General features: G+C 50.4%; 1 protein-coding gene across 2 annotated transcripts in view; it reads left to right on the top strand.

Moving 5' to 3' along the window:
* LZTS3 (leucine zipper tumor suppressor family member 3) overlaps positions 1-20,715 on the top strand; it is a 52,348-nt gene extending 31,633 nt beyond the window's left edge. For both annotated transcript variants that reach the window (XM_064712028.1, XM_064712029.1), the window contains exons 2-4: positions 8,618-9,109; positions 10,629-11,459; positions 12,581-20,715. In XM_064712028.1, coding sequence (XP_064568098.1) covers positions 8,657-9,109; positions 10,629-11,459; positions 12,581-13,294 — 1,998 coding nt within the window. In that variant the 5' untranslated portion in view covers positions 8,618-8,656 and the 3' untranslated portion in view covers positions 13,295-20,715. The remainder of the gene's footprint in view (positions 1-8,617; positions 9,110-10,628; positions 11,460-12,580) is intronic.
* Positions 20,716-21,182: the final 467 nt, after the last annotated feature.

Here is a 21,182-nt window from a genome sequence, read left to right as displayed (position 1 = left end):
AGCAGTAGCCATGCCCAGATTGATTTGCTGATTATTTTACTGTCAGAAAGAGGTTTCCAGGAAGCTGTGGCAGGGTGTCCATTCCAGGAACAGCCTCAGGGAGCTGAGAGGGAAGGAGGGACAGGCAGGAGGGCACAGAGCCAAGGCCACGGTGCAGATTGTGGCTGTGCTTTGCCACCATTCCCCCTCCTGCCACGTCCTGGGGGATGGGGACAGGGTGCCACTGGACTGGGTCCCTTAAACACAGCGAGCAACTGGGGGAGGAAAACTGATAGCAGAGTGGGAGGGAGGCCAGGGAAGGTGGAGCAGGCTGCTCTGTTCAGGCTGTGCCAGGAACAATGGGGCCTTTGTTGGGGAAGAGAGGTGGTGAGGCTGGCAGGGACAGTTTGGTGCTCAGAGAGTTCCTTGGCCAGCTGGGGCACAGGGCACTGGCGTGTGGGATGGGACAGTGTGGTGGCCACTGTCCCCCTAGGCAGCTTTGGGGCACAGGGAACTGGGACATGGGGTGGGACAGGTTGGTACAGCTGGGGGGATGGGGAAATAATGGGAAATGGAAATGGGAAATGGGATGGGACAGGTTTGTAACCAATGCATCCCTTGGCCAGCTAGGGGGACAGGGAAATGGGCTGGGACAGTCTGGTACCCACCATGTCCTTTGGTCAGAAAGTGGAGCAAGGAACAGGGATATGGGATATGGGATGGAGCAGTCTGGTACCCATAATGTCCTTTGGTCAGAAAGTGAAACAAGGAACAGGGATATGGGGTATGGGACAGTCTAATACCCATCATGTCCTTTGGTCAGAAGGTGAAACAGGGGAAGAGGGACATAGGATATGGGGTATATGGGATCAGATGGGATGGACAGTCGATACATATCTTTGGTGAGAAATGGAACAGGGTAGGGTATGATATGGATTGGGATATGACAGTCGTACCTCATCTTTGGTCAAAAGTGAACCAAGAAAAAGGAATATGGGATATGGGATGTTGGATGTGGGATGTGGGTTGGGACAGTCTGGTACCCATCATGTCCTTTGGTCAGAAAGTGAAACAAGGAACAGGGATATGGGATGTGAGATATGGGATATGGGACAGGCTGGTACCCCAAATGTCCCTTGACCACAACTGGAGGAAACTGGGACATGGCAGATGGGACAAGGGACAGGCCAGTCTGGCACCAAACATCCTCTGGTGGTGGGACTCATTTCCAGGTGCCTCTGTAAGCCCCACAGATGCTGCCAGGACTCTCCTGGATGTGGGTCTGGGTTCGTGGCCACCCTCCCAAACCCTCTGGCATCAGGGATTGCAGTGAGTGGTTTAAGGGGGACCCTGGGGACCCTCACAGCTGAGAGTGAGGAGCATCCCATGCTGGGGACATCCTGAATCAAGAGCTGCCACCCACTCCAGACCAGAGGAGCTCTGGGGATGCAGGAATCTGTCACCCAGGCTGTCCCTTGGCAGCTCAGCAGAGCTCCCTGAAGGAGCTGCCTGGGTCCTTTCATCTCATCTCTTTTGTTTCAGCCTTATTATGTAAATAGCTGATGCGGCCCCCATAATGAGAAAGTCGTTTCCCAGAATACAAAAGGCTGTAATTATCTCATTAGCAGGAGGAAAGGAAAAGGAAATTCTTCTGAGCTGGCTCACTTTTATTTCCCACAGCAGCCTGAGGAAGCACAGCCCCCAAAAGCCCCCAAAACCGGGACCTGCCTGCCCCTAATGCTGCCAACCCCTCTCTTCAGGAGAGAAAAGCAGAGTGTGATCCTCCTGTCTCAGAAATGGGAAATAATGGGATATGGGATGGGACAGTCTGGTACCCACCATGTCCTTTGGTCAGAAAGTGAAACAAGGAACAGGGATATGGGATATGGAATGGAACAGTCTGGTACCCATGATGTCCTTTGGTCAGAAAGTGGATCAAGGAACTGGGATATGGGATGTGGGATATGGGATATGGGATGTGGTACTGGGAGGGCTGAGGGCTTTGAACTTGGAACTTTCCAGTTATCCAGAGGATGCTGCAGGTCCCTGTGCAGACCCCCCAGTGCTCTCAGGTGCTGGGACAGGCATAGCTGGAAATGAGGGGGTCACAGAGGGACAGGGTGGTCCCCACATTCCCAAATTGGATTTTTCTAGGCAGGACTGCCATGCAGGGCAGTCCAAGTCCAACCTCCCTGCTCCAGCAGGGTGCCCTAGGGCACTTTACTCAGGATTGGGTCCAAAAGTAAATCCAATCATAAATCCTTTGCACAGAAGGATGGAAAATGTGCAGATACACAACAGCCCCACAGATCAAGAAGTGTCTGAGGGTGGTTGCAACAATCTGCCACTACTTGACCCTCCATCCTGCCTTCCCGAGTTTGATTTTAAGCTCTGAATGGGGAGAAAAAGATCTGCAGTACAGGGATAAATGGGAAAACAGAGGTCTGTGACCTGGGGAAGGAGCAGGAGTTGTTCTTCTGAGTTCATTTGGCTTTTAGGTGTGGAAAAAGCTTGTGGTTAAAAAGCTGGAGGTCTGCATGTTTTTGCAGACAGGTTCAAGAGTGTTCCTACTGTATTCCAGTGGCAGAGGAAAACCTGGCAGCCACCAAGCCAGGATGGGGGGAAAGGAGCAGGAGGAGGTGCAGAAAAGAGCCACAAGAGTTACTTGAGGGCTGGAAAAAACGCCTGTGAGAGACAAGAAAAGCTCACACTGTTCCCCTCCTCAGACTGAGCAACTTGAGAAGGGTGTAGGAGAACAGGAGGTGCTGGGCTCTGGAGCCAGCTGGGAGGGCAGCTGTGGTGTCCCTGCTCCTGAATAAATCCCAGTAGAGCAGCTCTCATCCAGGTTTGGGACAGCACAGCCTTAAGGAAGTGGCAAGTGGTGGTCCGTGACACACAGGAGGCAGAGCAGTGGCTGAGTGGCCTTTTTGGAGGATGTGATGTACAAGAAAAGTGAGGGAGAGGAAGAGGGATGTGACTGAAACTAAGAGGACAAGAGGGAACAGCCTCTAAACAGAGGCTAAGATTGGATATCAGGGAACATTTCTTCATGGAAAGGGTGTCCAGGCCAGTGTTGGAGTCCCATCCCTGGAGGGATTTAGAAGCCATGGGGATGTGGCACTTGGGGACATGGTCAGTGGCGGCCTGGGCACTGCTGTGGGAACAGTTAGACCCCACAGCCTTAGAGGTTTTTTCTAACCTGAGTAATTCAGTGATTCTGTGATTCTACAAGTGCAAGTCTTGGCTTTCAGTGGTGATTTTGTTAACACCTCACTGGACACAGGTGGCTTTGCTCCCTGCAGGGTCTGTGTTCACTGCTAACCCATTCCTGTCCCTCCCTTCCCACTCCACATCTCTTCCTGGATCAAGCTGAAATTATCACAGCCATTCTTTTTCCAACCTGCTCCACCACCCCAGGACATGTTGACTTTTTCTCCTCCAACCAACCCAACCCCTTGGCATTGCTGCCAACAAACTGGCAGAGCCAACCTGAGCTGCAAACACAGGGCAGGTGCAGCCCTACCCCTACAAAAACAACAGAGCAGGGTTCATGGTGTCACTAATTGCTCCCTCGTTAAGCAAACAAACCTGACTAATCAAGGTCAGGGGCACACCTGTCACCACAGTTGGCAAGAGAGGGAATTTTTGACCTTCAGGTGCCTTTGTTGCCCGTGCTGGCAGCACCTCATGCCTGGGATGGGCACGAGTGCCAAGCCCTGCCTTGCTCTGGGGCTCTTTGCTGGTGCCCAAGGGCCATGACTGATTCCCTTCCCTCATTCCCTTTTCCTGATTCCCTTCTCTGACTCCCTTCTCCCCTGGCACGGTGCCGAGCTGTGTCTGTGTGTCTGCCTCCCCAAAGCCTTTGTTAGGAGAGTGTTAACAATTAACCTCCTCAGGCAGCAACAGAGCCAGGCCTCCATCATTTAGTCTTGGTTAACCATTCAGCTGCTTATCTCAGAGCAATCTTTCTTCTTTCTTAACTGGAAGGCATTCACTGAATGGTTTGGGTAGAGCAAGTTGGAAGATGAAGTTGTTATTTTAAATTTCTGTATTTACAATAACATCTAGGAATGTCCTGGAGCTGCAGGCAGGGCTGGAAACCTTGGTAAGAGGTGGGCATGCAGAGTTTGCCTGGCATAGCTAGGGAAAAGGACATTTCACCCCAGATTTTCTGCATCAGGCATCAGAATATTGCTGCCTCCGAGGCGAGGCTGCTGCAGGAAAGGCCAAGAGGCCACTGGAAGTGGATGGATGGGATGGGGAGGTGGTGCAATGTGGAGTGTGTGGATTCCCAGTGTCCCTGCTCAGAGAAGGTCACCCAGCCATGCTCGAGGGTGACTCTGCTTTCCTCCTAAAGGATGGACTTGGGAATGAAATGCTGGTAAATGTCACAGACATCTTTTATGAAAAATCTTTTTTTTAGGATTTTTCTTTTTGAGAAGCTGAGAAGCTTCAAAAATAAAATGTAAACAATGGTTATGTGCTGCTGTGGAATGCAACAGGTGAATTTGTGATTGGTCTCACACAGTTGTTTCTAATTAATGGCCAGTCACAGTGAGCTAGCTTAGAGAGTCTGAGCCACAAGCCTTTGTTATCATTCTTTCTTTTTCTATTCTTAGCCAGCCTTCTGATGAAATAATTTCTTCTATTCTTTTAGTATAGTTTTAATATAATATATATCATAAAATAACAAATCAAGCCTTCTGAAACATGGAATCAGATCCTCATCTCTTCCCTCATCCTAAGACCCCTGTGAACACCGTCACAGGTAAAGGCAAACACTTTGCTTCTCTCAGCCTCCCTATGCTCATGGACAGGCTCAGCATCCCTGGGAATCACAAACAAAGCTTGTGAAAAGTTCAAACATGAACTTTCAGTTCATGCTCCCATGGGAGGGAGGCAGTTCTCATGGAATCATGGAATAGTTTGGGTTGGAAGGGACCTTAAAGATTATCCAGTTCCAATCTCCTCCCATGGGCAGGGGCACCTTGCACTGTCCCAGGTTGCTCCAAGCCCCATCCAACCTGGCATCAAACACTTCCAGGGATCCAGGGGCAGCCACAGCTGCTCTGGGCACCCTGTGCCAGGGCCTGCCCACCCTCAGTCAAGAATTTCTTCCCAATATCCCACATAACCCTGCCCTGTGAATCTGAAGCATTCCCTCTTGTCCTCCTGCCCCAGAGATTATGAGATTTAAGGAGAAGGAATGTCCTGGGGAAGTTTTTAGTCACACATTCCCCCAAACCTGGAGGAAGAAAAAAAAACCTCTCCTTCTCTGTGCTGGAGCGTGGCAACATTATTCCTGTGCTCAAAATTTGATTTCACAGTTCAGCTGAGGAACAACCAATGTAAAACCTGACTGGGAACTGGAGCTGGCCAGAAGATACAAACCCAGGGGTTGTTGTTCTCAGGAAAAAATGGCCCTTTTTGGCAAACAAAGCTGTACTGTCAGGGAGCTCTTGGCACTTCTGGAATCTCCTTAATAACATATTTGTAACACTTGTCTGTATGCTCTGTTTATCAGATCCCGGGTTTGCAGTAAACACAAGCTAAGAACAAGGGTTTTTTTCAGAATATTTTCTTGGATGATTCCCAGTTAAAAGAAAACGCTTCTTGTTGTGTTGGCCTTTTTTTTTTTTTTTTTCCCTTTTGGAAGGATCAAACTTTCCAGTGACCTCATCCCTGCCCTCAGAGAGTCAATGTAAATGTGCAAATGTCACCGTGAAATTTACCCAGTGAGGGAAAAGTAACCTGGATTTCTCCTTGGCTGGCTGGGGAGCACTGCAAGGAGACAATGCCACATCCTTGTCTGGAGCTGAGACCTTCCAGCACATCCCTCCCATGGTGCCTGGTGTCCCATAAAAAGAAATCACAGCCTATAAAGATTCCCAAAGTCACCGAAAAGCAGGTTGTTCCTAAATTAGGAAGACAAAAAGTCTTCCTTTGACTCATAAAATCCAAAGGCACCATTGGTTGAGCGTGGCTTCAGGTGGGTGTTTTCCATCCTTCCTCATCACCCCACAGCCCAGCCAAGTCTCCAGGTGCTCATTTTTCTCTCCTGTGTTTTGCTGCCTTGGAATGTGGTTGGAGATTGTTTGTCCAACATGTGAATTGTTTTTACTTAATGACCAATCACAGCCAGCTGTGTCAGGACTCTGGAAGCAGTCCACGAGTTTTTAATTAGTATTAAGTCTTCTGTAAGGTCCTTTCTATATGCTTTAGTATAGTTTTAGTATAATATCATATCCTATAATAATAAATTATGCTGATGTTCTTTGGGCAGTGTCTTTAGGGTGTGACAGGGTCATGAGCCTTTGAGTGCTGCTCAGAGCACGTGTCCAAACATCACATGCCTCATACGTGACCTGACCCTGCCACTCCTTGCAGGGATTTTGTCACTTATGACCAATAAACACTCGTGTTTTGGCTGTGGGAGATCCCTCCATGTGCTCATATGATCCTCTTTTACTACCTGGTCTTTAGACTTTGATCAGGAGATGACATGAGATCATCAGCTGGGGACAGAGGTGCAAAATGCAAGTTGTCCTCAGCAGGGAACACAAAGTGCTCACTTAGTGCTTGTTGATCATAAAATCCCAGAATTGGGATTACAAATGGTCATAAAATCCCAGAGTGGGCTGGGTTGGGATGGAAGGGACCTTAAATCCCATCACAGCACTCTGTGTCCTCTCCCTCTGGCACAGCAGTTGCCACATGTGCCACTCAGGCTGTACTTTGGATAGGGCAGGGTGCTGGGAAAGGGGGAGGAGAAGCCTCCAGAAATGCAGTTTAATAAAAGCAAAGTTGAGCAGCACAGCCCCTGTGCTTTAACCTTTTTAATTCTTTTTCCATTCCATTATTAGTGCAAATAGCAAGGCCCTGTGAGACACCACGTGGGAGCTGAGCTCCAGACCTCAGCTTGCTCTCCAGGGAAATAAACCCAGCTCTGCTTTACTCAGGGAGGGCTGAATGAGCATCCCTACCCCAAGGAGAGGGAGAACCCCACTGAAATGGGGATTTTCTCCATCTCCCCTTCCTGCCTGACTGCTGCCATCCCTGAGCCTTTCTCCAAAGGGCATCATTATTTTTATCCCATCCACAGGGAAACCTGCAGCTTCTGCTGCCCTTAAGTCCTGCTTTAGTCTCTGGGTTGTCAGGATGGATTATCCTGGAAATCCTGGAACTGAGGGTGCCTGAGACAAAAGAAAAGCATCAATTCTGGCCCATGGGGACTGAGTCAATGAACTCAGTAGGGCAGGTGGGCAATGGTCAGCTCAGTGGCCACAGCTGTCCACAAGCCGCTGGCCTTGCTCCTCCAGGTTTGGTTCAATCACTCAAAATTGCAATGCACCTTCTCCCTTCCTTCAGGTAATGAGATCCTTAGCTAGTACAGGTCCAACTTCTCCATTATTCAGTGAGGCAACAAAAAAAAGGTTGTTGTGGGTCTTTTATTTCCATAAAGATTTTACACCTTTGTGTAAAAGCTGATGAAGAGCATCTAGACAGCTGAGAATTGGTCCCAAGGATAACTGGTCCCAGGACAACCCTAGTGAAAGACAACTTTTGAAAACATTATTTGCAAGTTATCCATGTCCCATGGCCTAGTTTTGGCCAACCCAAGGCACAGCCTAAGTAGGAATCAAATGGAGAAGGGGAATAAAGATTTAAAAGGAAATTTAGGATGACACCTGCACAAAAGCATCTTTTTAAAAGCTCAAGTTCAGGCAAGCAACAATCCCAAGAAGGAGATGGAAATTGTGTTGCTTAAACCTTGTGGTTTCATCCCTGAGGGATGTGCTGGAGGGAGCACTGGAGGGAACCAGGACCAGGGATGGAGACATTCCATGCCGACGGGAACGCAAACTTACTCGAACCTGGGAAAAGTGACAGAAATCATTCAAGCTTGGGCACAGCACATGGTTGTGTGTCACCAGTGCCATAGAGCTGTGCCTACTAAAATCCATGCAACTCACTCCCCTGGGAGCCACAACCCTTGGATTGAGAAGATTTGGGTAAAATAACAATGGGTGGGGTTTGGGGAATGCTGCTCCTCCATGGGATCTGGAGCTCCCACAGAAGAGGGGAACCCCATCACCTGTGGTATTTGCTGAGTCCCCAGGACGAATTGAGAATCTGACTCCATGTTCTTAGAAGGCTTATATTTTATTATTATATTATATTATATTATATTATATTATATTATATTATATTATATTATATTAATTAATAGAGAAAGGATCTTACAGAAGGCTTAACAAGATACTAACTAAAAACTCGTGACTGCTTCCAGAGTCCTGACACAGCTGGCTGTGATCAGTCATTAAGTAAAAACAATTCACATGTTGGATAAACAATCTCCAACCACATTCCAAAGGAGAAAAACACAGGAGAGAAAAATGAGATAATATTGTTTCTCCTTTTCCTCTGAGGCTTCTCAGCTTCCCAGGAGAAAATCCTGGGCAAAGAGATTTTTCAGAAAATATGACAGTGACAATCAACAGGATTTGGTTTGAAAGGGCACAGCACTTTTTTTCAGATAACAGTGACAATCACCAGGACGTAATTTCGATCTGCAAAAGGGCACATCAGTCAAAAATCACCTCTCTAACAACCCTTTTTTCCCCTCTCCTTCTCCCAGTGCCACTGAGCTGCGCCTCCACCTCACCCCGACGCTGCCATGGCCACGCTAGAGACGCTGCCCGTCCTCAGTGACCCGGCCTACCCCAGCGCGCAGAGCTTCCACGGCTTCGCCCCGCGCTACTCGCAGACCATCCCCCGGAGCGCCATGGGGAGCGTGGGCAGCGGCGTGGCCAACGACCAGGAGTTCGCCATGAAGAGCGTGGGCACGCGCACGCAGAGCGGCGGCCGGCCCGCCGAGGGGCCGCGCAACGGCTACTCCGGCCGGGACATCCCCCACCGCTACTCGGGCGAGGAGAAGACCTACAAGTCGGAGAAAGTCTCCAACTCGCTCTACATCAACGGCGAGGCGCGCAAGAGCGAGAAGGTCAAGGTGGACATCTGCGGGAACGTGACCGCCAACAACGAGAAGAACCTGCCGCCGCCGCCACCCCAGTACCGAGAGCCCGGTAACCCACCAAAGATTTTGCCGATTTCCGGCAAACTGGACCAGGTGAGGACCTCCTGGAGCAGCTGGGTGGCCGTGGCACTTCTCTGGAAGCACAGGCCAGGAGGCCTTGCGCGACGGCGCAGTCTTGATGGTCTCATTTTTGCTTTGTAGATTTTAATGTAGAGATTATATAATTCTTACGACTTTCAGGGGTGTTGTTTGTTCTTGAGGAACCCAAGAGCAGGACCACAGGTCTTCCACACAGCTCATTTAAGTCACTGGCTGTTCCAGCTTCCCTGAGATATGTTTACCTCCCTGAAGGATGGGGAGGAAGCTGGAGTTGGCCCCTGTTTCAGCATCTGAGTCCCATTCTTGTTTTGTGTGTTTTGTGCCTTTTATAGGCAGTTTCCAACCATGCACTGACACCTAAAGCTGTTGTTTGAAAGCAGCCACGAGCACCTGTTCCCAATCCCAATCCCAATCCCCCTTGAGAAAAAAAAGCTTGGGAACTACTCCCATAAATGTTATCTCCCAGCCCAGCCCATCCTCCTGGCTCATATTGGCTTCAGGGAGCAAAATCTCCCAGGCCTGGAGGAACAGAGCCCCAGCAGTGCTTTATGTAGCCTGCTGCTCTGCTCCAGTGACTTCCATAATTTGTGTCCAGTATTATTTCTGCAGCATTTGGTGGCCTTTTCTCCTGGGTTGTTAATCCAACAGCCCCTGCAGTCCATCTCAGTCTCACACTTGGTCTCCAACCTCCAATCTGTTCAGTGGGGCTTCTTCTGTTTCTCCTAAAAGGCATTTTCAAAATACCTTTGCTTCCTCCAGTTTAATTTTCACCTAAAATCCAATCTGCTGTAGGGGAGACTCAATTCCATTTTGAGCAAAATTTTGTTTCTAATGGTGCATTGATAGGGTGAGGAATGTGCAAGGCTTTAAAATCCTTTCTAAATCCCTTACAGCTGTGGTCTATTGTCCCCCAGCATTGCTTATGTCACAGAAAACACAAATTTCAAATGAAGAGCAGTTCCAGCATGTTCCTTGCCTGGTGTCACTGCTGTCACAGCTCCTACCTGCTCCTGTGTGAGGACAAGCAGGACATGAGGTCCCCACAGGCACAGGTCACTTCTGGCAGGAGGGAGATGTGATTCTCCTGAGGGCTGCTAATCCAAGGGTTCAATTCAGCTTTCAGCAAAAGGGCAATGCAACCTCAAGACTAGAAATATAAACAGCAGAAATTAGAGTTATTTTTGGTCAGGTCTGGTAAGCAAGGGGAAGCCCTCCTTGTGAGCAAGCACTAAGAGAACCTAAGAAGTATTCTAGAGTAAAATCATGCAGGTTTGGGGTGAGTCATGCTGGTTTGGGGTGAAAAGATTGTTTCCTTTCAGCTAGAGGAAGGGAAGGCAGCGTTGCCCTTTGAGTGACCACACGTCCCTCATGTGCAGCCCCAAATGTGTAACAAGGTGGGATAAGGAGCCATCCCAAGCTGCATAACCCCCACCCTTCACAAATGTGTCTCTTTTATGTGTTGCTACCGAGTCTCCTGCGGTGTTTGATGCCTCCTTCTTTTTCCTTTTTGCAGAGCAATGAGCCCTTAGTTAGACCCTCAGCCTTTAAACCAGTAGTTCCTAAAAACTTCCATTCCATGCAGAACCTCTGCCCACCGCAGAGCAACGGGATGGCAGAGAACAGAAAGAGCTTGAACCACGCCAACAGCAATAGCCCGTCCGCGCCCAAGGGCGGGCTCGACAAGAGCAGCCTTAACAGGACTACAAACCAGGGCGGGGGGCTCTCGGATTCGGGCCGTAACTCCCTGACCAGCCTGCCCACCTACGGCACGGGCTACAGCCAGCACGTGGGCCCCATGAGCGCCTCCACCAGCCACATCAACCGCATCGGGACCACCTACGTGGAGAAGAACATCGTGGGCTACAACGGGATATCTACCTCAGACAGCGGGCGGTCCTCGAGCAAGAGCACCTCGTCCTTCAGCAGGCTGAACCATCTCAACGAGACCATGCCCTTCCACTCGCCCTCGACCGACGACATCATCCAGGACCTGGAGGACAGGCTGTGGGAGAAGGAGCAGGAGGTGCTGCAGATGAGGAGGAACCTGGACAAGAGCGAGGCGGCCATCTTCCAGGTGTTCGAGGAGAAGCAGAAGATCTGGGAGAGGGAAATGGAGGACCTGAGGCAGAACTATGCCAACAAGTTGCAGCAGGTCTCCAAAAAGGCGCAGCGGGCTCAGCAGGCTCTGCAGCTCCAAATCTTCAAGCTCCAGCAGGAGAAAAAAAAACTCCAGGATGACATGGGACAGCTCCTCCAGCAACGAGAGGAGCTGGAGAAGAAATTTGTGGCTTTCAAGAAGGAGCAGGCTGAGTTTCTCCCCAAGATTGAAGAGACCAAGTGGGAGGTAAGAGCGTTGTTGTAACAGGCCGTGAATGAGGTTTCCATTGTGGGATCTGGTGACCCAAAGTTCCTCCCACATGCCCACAGATAACAGCCATGGGTTGGTGACCTCCAGGTAACAGGTGACACCTGTCTGAGCCCCACTTGTCTGAGCCCCAGGCCTGCTGATTTCAATTAAGCTTAAATAAGCACAACTTTTTTGTGCACACCCTCCTGTGCTGGTTAATAATTTGACTTCACAGTCTGGTCACTCCAAGTCATGACATTCAAATCCAGTTTCACGGAATACAGGTCTTTCCACACAGGTACTTGTGCCTGCCAAAAATGGGCTTAAGTCTATTTTAATTAAATTCTTTTACCATTTGCATTTGGGCAAACCTTGAAACCGGTTTTCAGATATTTGCTTTTTTTTTAAATTGAAGATATAAAAGCAACTGAGCTAAGAATGACATTGATAGCCATGTTTACCTCATGTTTTCCATTGTAACACACTTTTTTTTGGTTGTTAATAAGTTGATCTCTCTTAAAAGGCTGGAAGACACATTCCTCTTTCTAGTTCTCCTGTTGAGTCCTACATAACTTTTTCTTACTGTTCCTATTTTTAGAACATTTTATCAAGGTCTGTTTGTATAGCCAGTGCTAACATACCGTTTTTTCAGCTTGATCATGTGAAGAATTTTAATCCTTCCATGCACAGGCTAGAAACTTTAAATTTATCAAGAGTGCAGAGGCAAAACATAGCTCTAGAATCCAGATGACCTTATTCTGCTAATCCTGATGGAAAGTCAACGAAGCTGGGATTAATTAGGCTCTGAAATGTGCCGTTCGCAGATGTTCAGCAGAAGGTTTGGGATCGAGCGCTGTGGGTTTGTGGGTGGGAGAGGAAGATGAAGGCAGGAGTGAAGCATCGCTGATGGGGACCACATCACAGGGCTTGGCTGTTTGGGCAACTCCAGCTGGGAACAGCATCAGATCCCTGAGGGAAAAAACACAGAGGTGGGGACAGCATCTAGGTCTGTGGCATGGTGAGGGCTGGGTCCTTGGGCAGGGTCATTTAATGGGCAGCTCAGGGGACAAGCAGCTCCTCACTGCCACCCACCACCCTCACGAGTGCTCTCCCCACAGGTGTGCCAGAAGGCAGGTGAGATCTCCCTGCTCAAGCAGCAGCTGAAGGACTCCCAAGCTGATGTCTCCCAGAAGCTCAACGAGATCGTGGGCCTGCGGTCGCAGCTCAAGGAAGGCAAGAACTTCCTGCGGGAGAAAGAGGAGCAGATCCTCACCCTGAAGGACTCCTACAGCTCCAAGAGCGTCAACCTGGAGATCTGCGAGAGCGAGCTGCAGAGGAAGATGAGCGAGGTCCAGGTGCTGAGGGAAAAACTGAACCACTGTGAGCTGGAGGTCTCCGGCCTGAAGCGGACACTTGCCAGCATAGGGCCCACGGGGTCTTTTGGCGGGGACCTCGGGGACAAGCTGCGGGGGGACCCGCTGGCCTGCGAGAGCGACGAGGCCAAGATGCAGCGGCAGAGCGAGGACAGCGTGAACAGCCTGAGGAGGGAGGTGGAGAGGCTGCAGACGGAGCTGAAGCTGGAGCGGCAGCAGCGGGAGCAGCAGGTGATGGACTTCGAGGAGGAGCGGCGCACGTGGCAGGAGGAGAAGGAGAAGGTCATCAAGTACCAGAAGCAGCTGCAGCTCAACTACGTGGAGATGTACCAGAAGAACCAGCTCCTGGAGCACAAGGTCAACGAGATGAACACCAAGGCCACCAGCCCCCCACACACCGAGGAGAAGAAGACATGGACTCCCTCCAGGCTGGAGAGGATAGAGTCCACCGAGATCTGAGGGGGGGCCGAGGTGACGCGACAGAATTTTTTATTGCTGTGCATGTACTACCTACTCAAGCCAGAGATCTTCCGAAGGATAACGCGCTCCCGTGGGAGCGGTGTGAGCGTGCTCCCACCAGGCTCCATCACCCTCACTCTCCACTTCTGTGCTCCGTAGGTACAATAACTGTGGATGTGCGTTGGTTTTCTATCGGCAATGCCACATCTCGGCTGGGGTTTTTTCCTAGTACAGCTGGTGAGGGTCAATTGGCTCTTTTGTAATCTGCCCTGACTGTTTCTTCACTAGAGGCTGCCACCCCCTCTCCTACAATTCACCCTTCTTTGGTTGGTTGTTTTGGAGGGTTGTATTCAGTTTCTTTGGTTTTCCAAGCAGCAAAACAGTTCAAAGTGGCAGGTTTGTTGTTTTTTGGGTTTTGGTTTTTTTTTTCCAGGACGTTTTTAGCCACATTGGCTAATGGAGCAAAGCTCTTGGGATCATGAGCAAACTCAAGTGTTCTGCATCAAGTATCCTGTCTAGACGGTGGTCTTAGTGAAGTCAGTGCAAGCTTGGCCACTGATTTCAGTGAAACCAGACATATCTCTACCAGACGACTCCCTCTTGCCCTGGCTGCAAGAGGTTAGGACATCCTTGAGGAGCAGGATGAGCCTGTCCTGCTAACAGAAGCCAACAAGGAATGATGTCCCAGCAGGAGCCTCTCTGGAGGCTCAGCAGAGCTTAACACATGCTGCGTTTTCACTTCCTTGTGGTTTACTCCTGCAATTCCACTCCTCTCCCAGGCTGTGACCAACCCTGGGAGCAGAAACACCCTCCCACCTCTGCCTTGGCCCCCTTACTCTATACCCAAGCTGGCTACAGCAAGAGAAAAGCTTGAAAATCCAAGCTAGTTTCCCTTCCCAACAGCCCCCTTACTTCCCAAAGTCAATAGAATCGAGGTTTGGGGAAGCCTCCAAACCCATGGGATGTTTATGCAAACTGAAGCTTTAGCAATCTGCCCCAGAAGGGGGCAATTGTGCCACCCTGTCCCCAGACGAGTGACACCTTGGTGCACTCTCTTGGGCCAGGGTCTGCTTAAAAACAGCACTCGAGCCTCACTCAGGAGTTGCAGGGGGGGCACAGCAGCATCACAGCTGGATTGCAGCAGGCAGCCTTCAGTTCTGCCATTCCAAACAGCACCCACAGCCATCCCACACCCCAGGGATGGAGAGAACAACTCGCAGGCCTGGCTCAAGAAAATACTCAGCTACTAACTCTGAGCATGAAAGAAGTCATAAGAGGGGGAAAATGCTTAAGATCACGCAAGTGCTTATGCCCTGGCAGAATAATAAACCGAATCCTACGTGCACAGTCACTGAGGCAGCAAAACCTGGCATTCTGCTTGAAAAGGGGGGCAAGGTGAGCTCAATTCTTCTGTCATGGACAATTTTTTACCACAAGTCATAATAAAGAGAAGAAAAATGTTGCAAAGTGGAGTTTGCACTGGCCAAAGGATCAATAGGAGTGGGGATTTTGGCTCTTTGCCCTGGGGAGCAGCTAGAAGAGAAAAGTTAGGATTAGCACTGGGATGTCTTGAAATGTCTTGAGGTGACTCCAGGGCAAATTTGGCCAGATTAAATTTCATGTGCACACCAAGGAAGAACCTGAAGGCATTGAGGGGCTGAAGACCTTCCAAACAAAAGCCCTGAAGCTGCACATTTACCATGTTCTGTCTACCCAAAACTCTCCAGTTCACAACCAGGTGTGACCTTTGGTTTGAGAACAAACATTGTTGTGATGAGCTCCAGCCTGAGCAGAGTGGAGGATGCAGTTAGTCCCACCAGCCCAAGTCATGGGACACTGCCACTGGCCAGGAGCTGGTGGTGGCTGCCAGAGACCCCTGGAGCCATTGAAAATTGAAAAGTGCCAAGACCAGGGCATTTCAAGACCCCAGTTGACAGCTCCTCTCTTTTCCCACCACTTCTGCCCATATCTTTGGAGCTAGAGGAAGACAACTCATGGAAAACACCAGGGCAGCTCAGGCTAAGCCCCTTTCCCTGGACCAGCCATAAAAGGGAGGTTAGGTCAGGTTTGACCACTGATGGGTTTGGGGAAGAGTCCTACTGCAAATCCTGACGATCTCCAGCACTCTTGGACATCAGCCCAGCAAGGAAGGAGCGCAGCTGCCTGCCAGTGCCACACAGCTGCAGACTTGGCCATGGCAGGGCAAAATCCACGGGCACCTGGCCAGGCACATCCTAGAGCTTCCTCCATGTCATACTCCAGGCCTTCCAGGCACAATCAAACATCCCACAGTGGCAGGGCTGGAGATCTGGTGTCTCACCTCCCAGAGCAGGTGTTTGGTGTCTGCTCTTGTGAAGATTGTTCACCTTGAAGGAGGAAAGGCCCCCTCCCTCCACCTTCCTCACTGCATCACATCAATCCAGAGCTTCAATCCAGATCTGAGACCTCGACTGTGGACATTCCCTGCAGGACAGAGCCTTGCAGACACCCACTAAGACACTCTGCTGATGGTTTTCCCTCTCAAGGGATTGTCCCAGGATCCCCCAACTGTCCTGCAGAGACCACCCCACCCCTGCTATGGTGACAGAAAACACAGATGGTTTTGGGAGCCAAACTGCCACAAAGGATTTCTGTGCTCCAGGATTCCTCCCCACAACTGGATGTGCTGCTCCCCATCAAGTCCTCTCCCCTGTGCCAACAGAGATGGAGCAAAATGATAGTGAGACACCTGGATTCCTCTTGTCTGTGCCCAGGTGGAGCTCACCTGGCTCTTTCCAGATCTTTTTACGCTTTCACAAGTTGATTAAATCTCCCATCCAAAGCTTCATTGAGGCTCTGGGGCCTTAGCCCTGGGTTAAGACAGCCCAGGGGTGCCAGGCTGGTGTTAGGGTGACATATCCTGGGAATGGCCAAGGAGGCTGGCAGTGTGTCTCTTGGAGGCTCAGGCAGGGCTGATGAATTGTTTCTGTCCCATGGAATTCCTCCCAGAGCTTGGGTTTGACCAACCCCCAGCTGTCTCCTGCACCTTGGAGCTGGTGGAATTCAGTGTGACATCCTGGCTCTCGTGTCATTCTCCAAGTGCTGCCCCCAAAATCCTCTCTAACCTGCACTGGCCACCACCACAAGCTGTGGCCATGAGGGTCTCAGCTCAGTTGCCCACACATGGGGTCCACAAAGGTATCTGGGATATCTGGGATACCCAACACATGCATGATCCGAGATTTTTGGGAGAGTGGTGGCAGTCCTGGAGCAGCTCTGGTGTCACAGGCCCCCCATGTACAGAGCCCAGTCATGCTCCAGGCACATCCACACAGCAAACAGAGGACAATGATCAGCTCCAGAGGCTTCCACCCATGAGGACGTGGGCTAAGCAGGGTGTCCTGGTGCCAGGGAAGGTCTCACTCTGCAGTGAGCAGGGCTGCTTTGCTCCACCACCATTCCAAGGCTGGCTGCTACCACTGTCCCAGCAACCCAGCTGGGCTGATCCCAGCACTCCCCTCTCACCCCCAGGGTGAACACCACAACCAGGGCACGTTGTTGTGCCCCACACAGCCCCACTGAGCTCCTGCCACTGTCTGCTGGCAGCTGGTGGCCCCAGTCCTGCTGTCACTGGTGGTGGTCACTCACCTCCAGGTTTCCACGCTCCAGGGAGGAATGGAATTGTTGCTCTAACACTGTTGTACAGAGAGAAGTGTATTTGGATGTAAATAAGAGCCCAGCTCTGTGTGTTGATGATTAAAAGGAGACAAGAAGGCTCTGTGGCTTCTCTGTTGGCGAGCAGGGCTGAGCGCTGCACACAGGGTGATCAGCACCCCGACCTGGGCTGCTCTGGGAATGGGCTCTAGCACCTCCCAGGAGAGCAATCCACTTGGGATTAGCTCAGCCTGGTGTCCCTCTGTCCTGCTTTGATGCTTGCTGTCACCCTGAGCCAGGTTTGCAGCGACCCCCTGGTTAAGGGTGCCCGCCTGGTGTCACAGCCAGACTCCAGGCAGACAGTGGTTCCCAGAGTGTCCCCCTGAGCTCTGCCCACCATGGCAAGGACCATCCTGCTCCCCTCCTGCCCCTTGCAGTGGCACTTTACAGCTCGCTCAAGGCAGCGAGCTCACGAGCAACGTGACCAAAGATCTCTGGAGAGCGCTGGGCTCCATGCCTGGAGCTGTGTCCCGGCTTTCCTGCAGAGACCTGAGGCTGGTGGGGGCTGGAAAACAGGAATGAGAGCTGGCAGGGGACTTGATTTCCCTGTGTCCCACCTGGGAATGTCTGCAGGTCCATGAAGGCCTTTCCTGTGCAAGATAGGACAGGATAGAAGGGAGTTCCTGGGTGAGGTGATTGTCCCCAGTTGGTGACACCAGTATCCTCCACAGCCATCCCAGTCAGCTCCACACCTTTCCCATGGAGAATATGGACTGTCCCTAGGAGTTGGGATGGATGCCATTCCCTTTCTTCTTGAGGAGAAGAGAGGATGCACACCAAGTCATGCATCTTCTTGTCTTCAGGCAACTTCATGCCTCTCATCCTCAGAGCAATAGGTCAGCAGCAGACACCACTACAGGGTCCAGCCAAATGTTCTGGTTCAGTGGGAATGTCCAGGAAAATGAGCATCCTGAGAGCTGGTGGTCCTGCTGGCCGCCCTCTTGGTGTCCTCTTCACAGCTCACCCCAGGGCATCCTCAGCACCCTCCTTACCAAGGAACCAAACTCCCAGGTGAAGGCAGCGTGTTCTTCACTTCTCCTGCTTGGGGTGTTGAAGTCATCTCCACCCACCTTTGCTCCAGGAAGGCTCCTGGACCTGGCAGGAGGATTTATGGGAGATCTGTGCTCCTGCAGGTGGGTGTTCAGGTGGGTCTGGGCCTTGGGGAGATGCCTCTCAACTGTGCCTCTGCTCCCCAGCCATTCTCAGCCTTCTCCACTCAGTCCCTGGGATGGAAGAGACCCCAATTAATTTAACCCAAACCTTCAGTTTAAGCCTTGAAACCCCTTTATATTTACTGTTCTCCATGACCTCCCTTGCTAAAGATCTGTCCATCTGTTGCCTGCTGCTCCTCTGCCCCAGCTCTCCAGGCTCTCCTGCCTCTTTTCAGATCATCCCCATCCCACTGGAGCAGTCAGGGCCTCTCCCAGTGCTCTCCCAGGTACATCAGGACAAGCTGGAGCTACAGCCCCCACTGGGAATGGGTGATCCCAACCCTGCTCTCAGGAGCTTTCCAGAACACTGATGCTCTCCTCTCTGACATCCCCAGGGATTTTGGGGATGGATCCATCAGCCCTGCTTTGCCTCCAAGGACAATCTGGCTTCCTGCTGAAGGACATTCCCATGGCCTGCAATCCTGTGGGATCTTTGCACGGGGATTCACAACATCACCACCAGCTCTGGAGCTCCCTGGTCCTTCCACCCTCTGGAAAAAACAGGGGTCTGAGGGGTCTCTGAGGTCCTTAGGGGCACACAGGACCCTGCAGTGTACCAAGGGGGTGGGATCACATCCAGCTGATTGCAGATGTTGGCTTCCCAAGAGGATGTTCCTGTATTTTCAGGGTAATCCTCCTCCCTGGTTCTCCCAGTGATGGGAATTGTGTCAGCTCTGGGGCCTGGACCAGGCTGTGTCCCCACAGCTCTTTCACAAATCTGTTTTTTCTGGCAGGAAGTCTCTGCTTTCTGTCCCAAAGCAATAGGATTTTCCAGGGAGATTTCAAAGGGACTCTTCCCAACTCTGACACCTGCAGGCCAGCCAACATTCCTTCAGAACTCCAGCCCTGGCCTCAACTCCTCTGGAAAGGGATGCAAGGTCCAGTCTGGCTCTGAACAACCACTTGGTGGCCTGGAGAGCCCAAAGCTTCCCACATCCAGCAGGTGTGACCCATCCTGTCACTGGGCAGGAGGTCTTCTCCACGTGGGAGCCACTGGGGTGTCTGAGCTCACGGAGCCACCTTCAGTGACAACCAGTGGGACACTGTGGCCATTCCTGAGAGCCTGGGAGGAGAAGATCCCTTCACCCCATGGCTGAAAGGAGCAGAACAGGGGCTGGCAGGAGCATCCCAGCACCACCCAATGCTGCACCCCCGGCTGATGTGTCTATGCAGTCCCTTCCCAGGCAGAGCCCAGCCCAGGGCTCCTCCAAGGTGTCTTCGTTTGCACTCTCCAGGACCTGGAAATCGCTGTGAGCCCAGAGGAGCCGCTCCGGGCACCACCCCAGGGAGGTTTTCCCTCGCCCCAAATCCCCATTTTAGACGTGGCTGAGTGCAGTTCCCCAGCAGATGCAGAGCTGTCCCCCCAAAGCTGCCCCGGGGGTGTCCGACCTCACCAGCAATAACAGGAGCTCTGCTGGCCGTGTCCCACCGCAGCAGCTCCTGCGGGACACATCCCGCACGCCCCGAGTGTCACTCCAGCCCCAGCCTTGTGCTTCTCCTCCCTCTCGTTTTTGACGCCTCGGTGGCTCCCTCTGTCTCTTCTTCCCTCTCTTTTTCTCTCTCTCTGACTGTGAATTCAAACCAGAAGTGTTCTGAACTCGACTCTGTTACTGTTCTGTCTCTGCGTCGACTGTTGCTGGTTCTCCGAACTGCGTTTCAACGAGACTTTGCAAAAAAAAAAATCTAAAACATCTAAAAAAAACCTAAAAAAAAAAAATTCTCAAAAAAAAAAAAACCTCAAAAAAAATCTTAAAAAACTCTAAAGAAAAAAATCTGAAAAGGTAAAAAAAAATTCTTTAAAAAAAATCTTTAAAAACCCTGAAAAAATCTTTTAAAAATCTAAAAAAAAAAAAACACTCAAAAAAATCTTCAAGAAGTTCATAAAAAAATTTTTAAAAAGTCTGAAAAAATCTAAAAAAAGTATTTAAAAGTAAAAAAAAATCTAAAAAAGTATATTAAAAATTCTAAAAAAAATAAAATTTATATATATATAAATATATATATATATGTACTTGGAAAAAATAATAAAAATATTTTAAAAAAAGAACTCCATAAAGTCGGGTGTCTCTCCTGTCCACTTGGTCACTTCCAAACACTGTTGTCTTGACTTTGCCTCTGGTTAAGTGTGTTTAAAGACAAAAGGTTGAACAAAAAAAAATAAGAAAAAAAATTAAAAAATAAAAAGAAAAAAGAGGTAACACTCACCATTCTGGGATTTTTGTACAGCAAAGGTGTATCTGTTTCAGAGGTTCTTGTTAAAACTCCACCACAATTCCCAACTCCCTGCTGGCCTGTTGTCTATTCCCATTGAATTATCCAGATGTGAAGAGCTCCTGCCTTTGCCATTTTCTACAGTGAATAAATATATAAATATATCTGTACAGAGGTATGTATATATATAAATAGACATGCAGATCTATATGTATACGTATCTCCAGCTCTCCTCTCTCCAGCTGACTGTGAAGGATTTTTATTGGGCAAAATAAAATGGAGAAAGGCCCCGTTTTAAAAACAGGACTGTGTGGTTTGTTTGTGTCACAGCTGGGAGAATTGGGGAAAACTAGGGGGATTTTGGGATGGATCCACTGCTGGGAGAAAGAAACAGAACCAGGGGGATTTGGGGATGGATCCACAGCTGGAGAAAGAAACAGAACCAGGGGGATTTGGGGATGGATCCACAGCTGGAAGAAGGGGACAGAACCAGAGGGATTTAGGCGATGGATCCACAGCTGGGAGAACCAGATGGATTTGGGATGGATCCACCAAAGGGAGAACCAGGGGGATTTTGGGATGGATCCACAGCTGGGAGAACCAGGGGGATTTTGGGATGGATCCACAGCTGGGAGAACCAGGGGGATTTTGGGATGGATCCACAGCTGGGAGAAAGGAACAGAACCAGGGGGATTTTGGGATGGATCCACAGCTGGGAGAACCAGGGGGAATTTTGAGGTGGATCCACAGATGGGAGAACCAGGGGGATTTTG

This window comes from Zonotrichia leucophrys, chromosome 4 (assembly GCF_028769735.1).
Source record: "Zonotrichia leucophrys gambelii isolate GWCS_2022_RI chromosome 4, RI_Zleu_2.0, whole genome shotgun sequence".
Taxonomy (NCBI): Eukaryota; Metazoa; Chordata; class Aves; order Passeriformes; family Passerellidae; genus Zonotrichia; species Zonotrichia leucophrys.
Note: the sequence above shows the minus strand (reverse complement) of the source record. Positions and strands in the feature narration are given on the sequence as shown.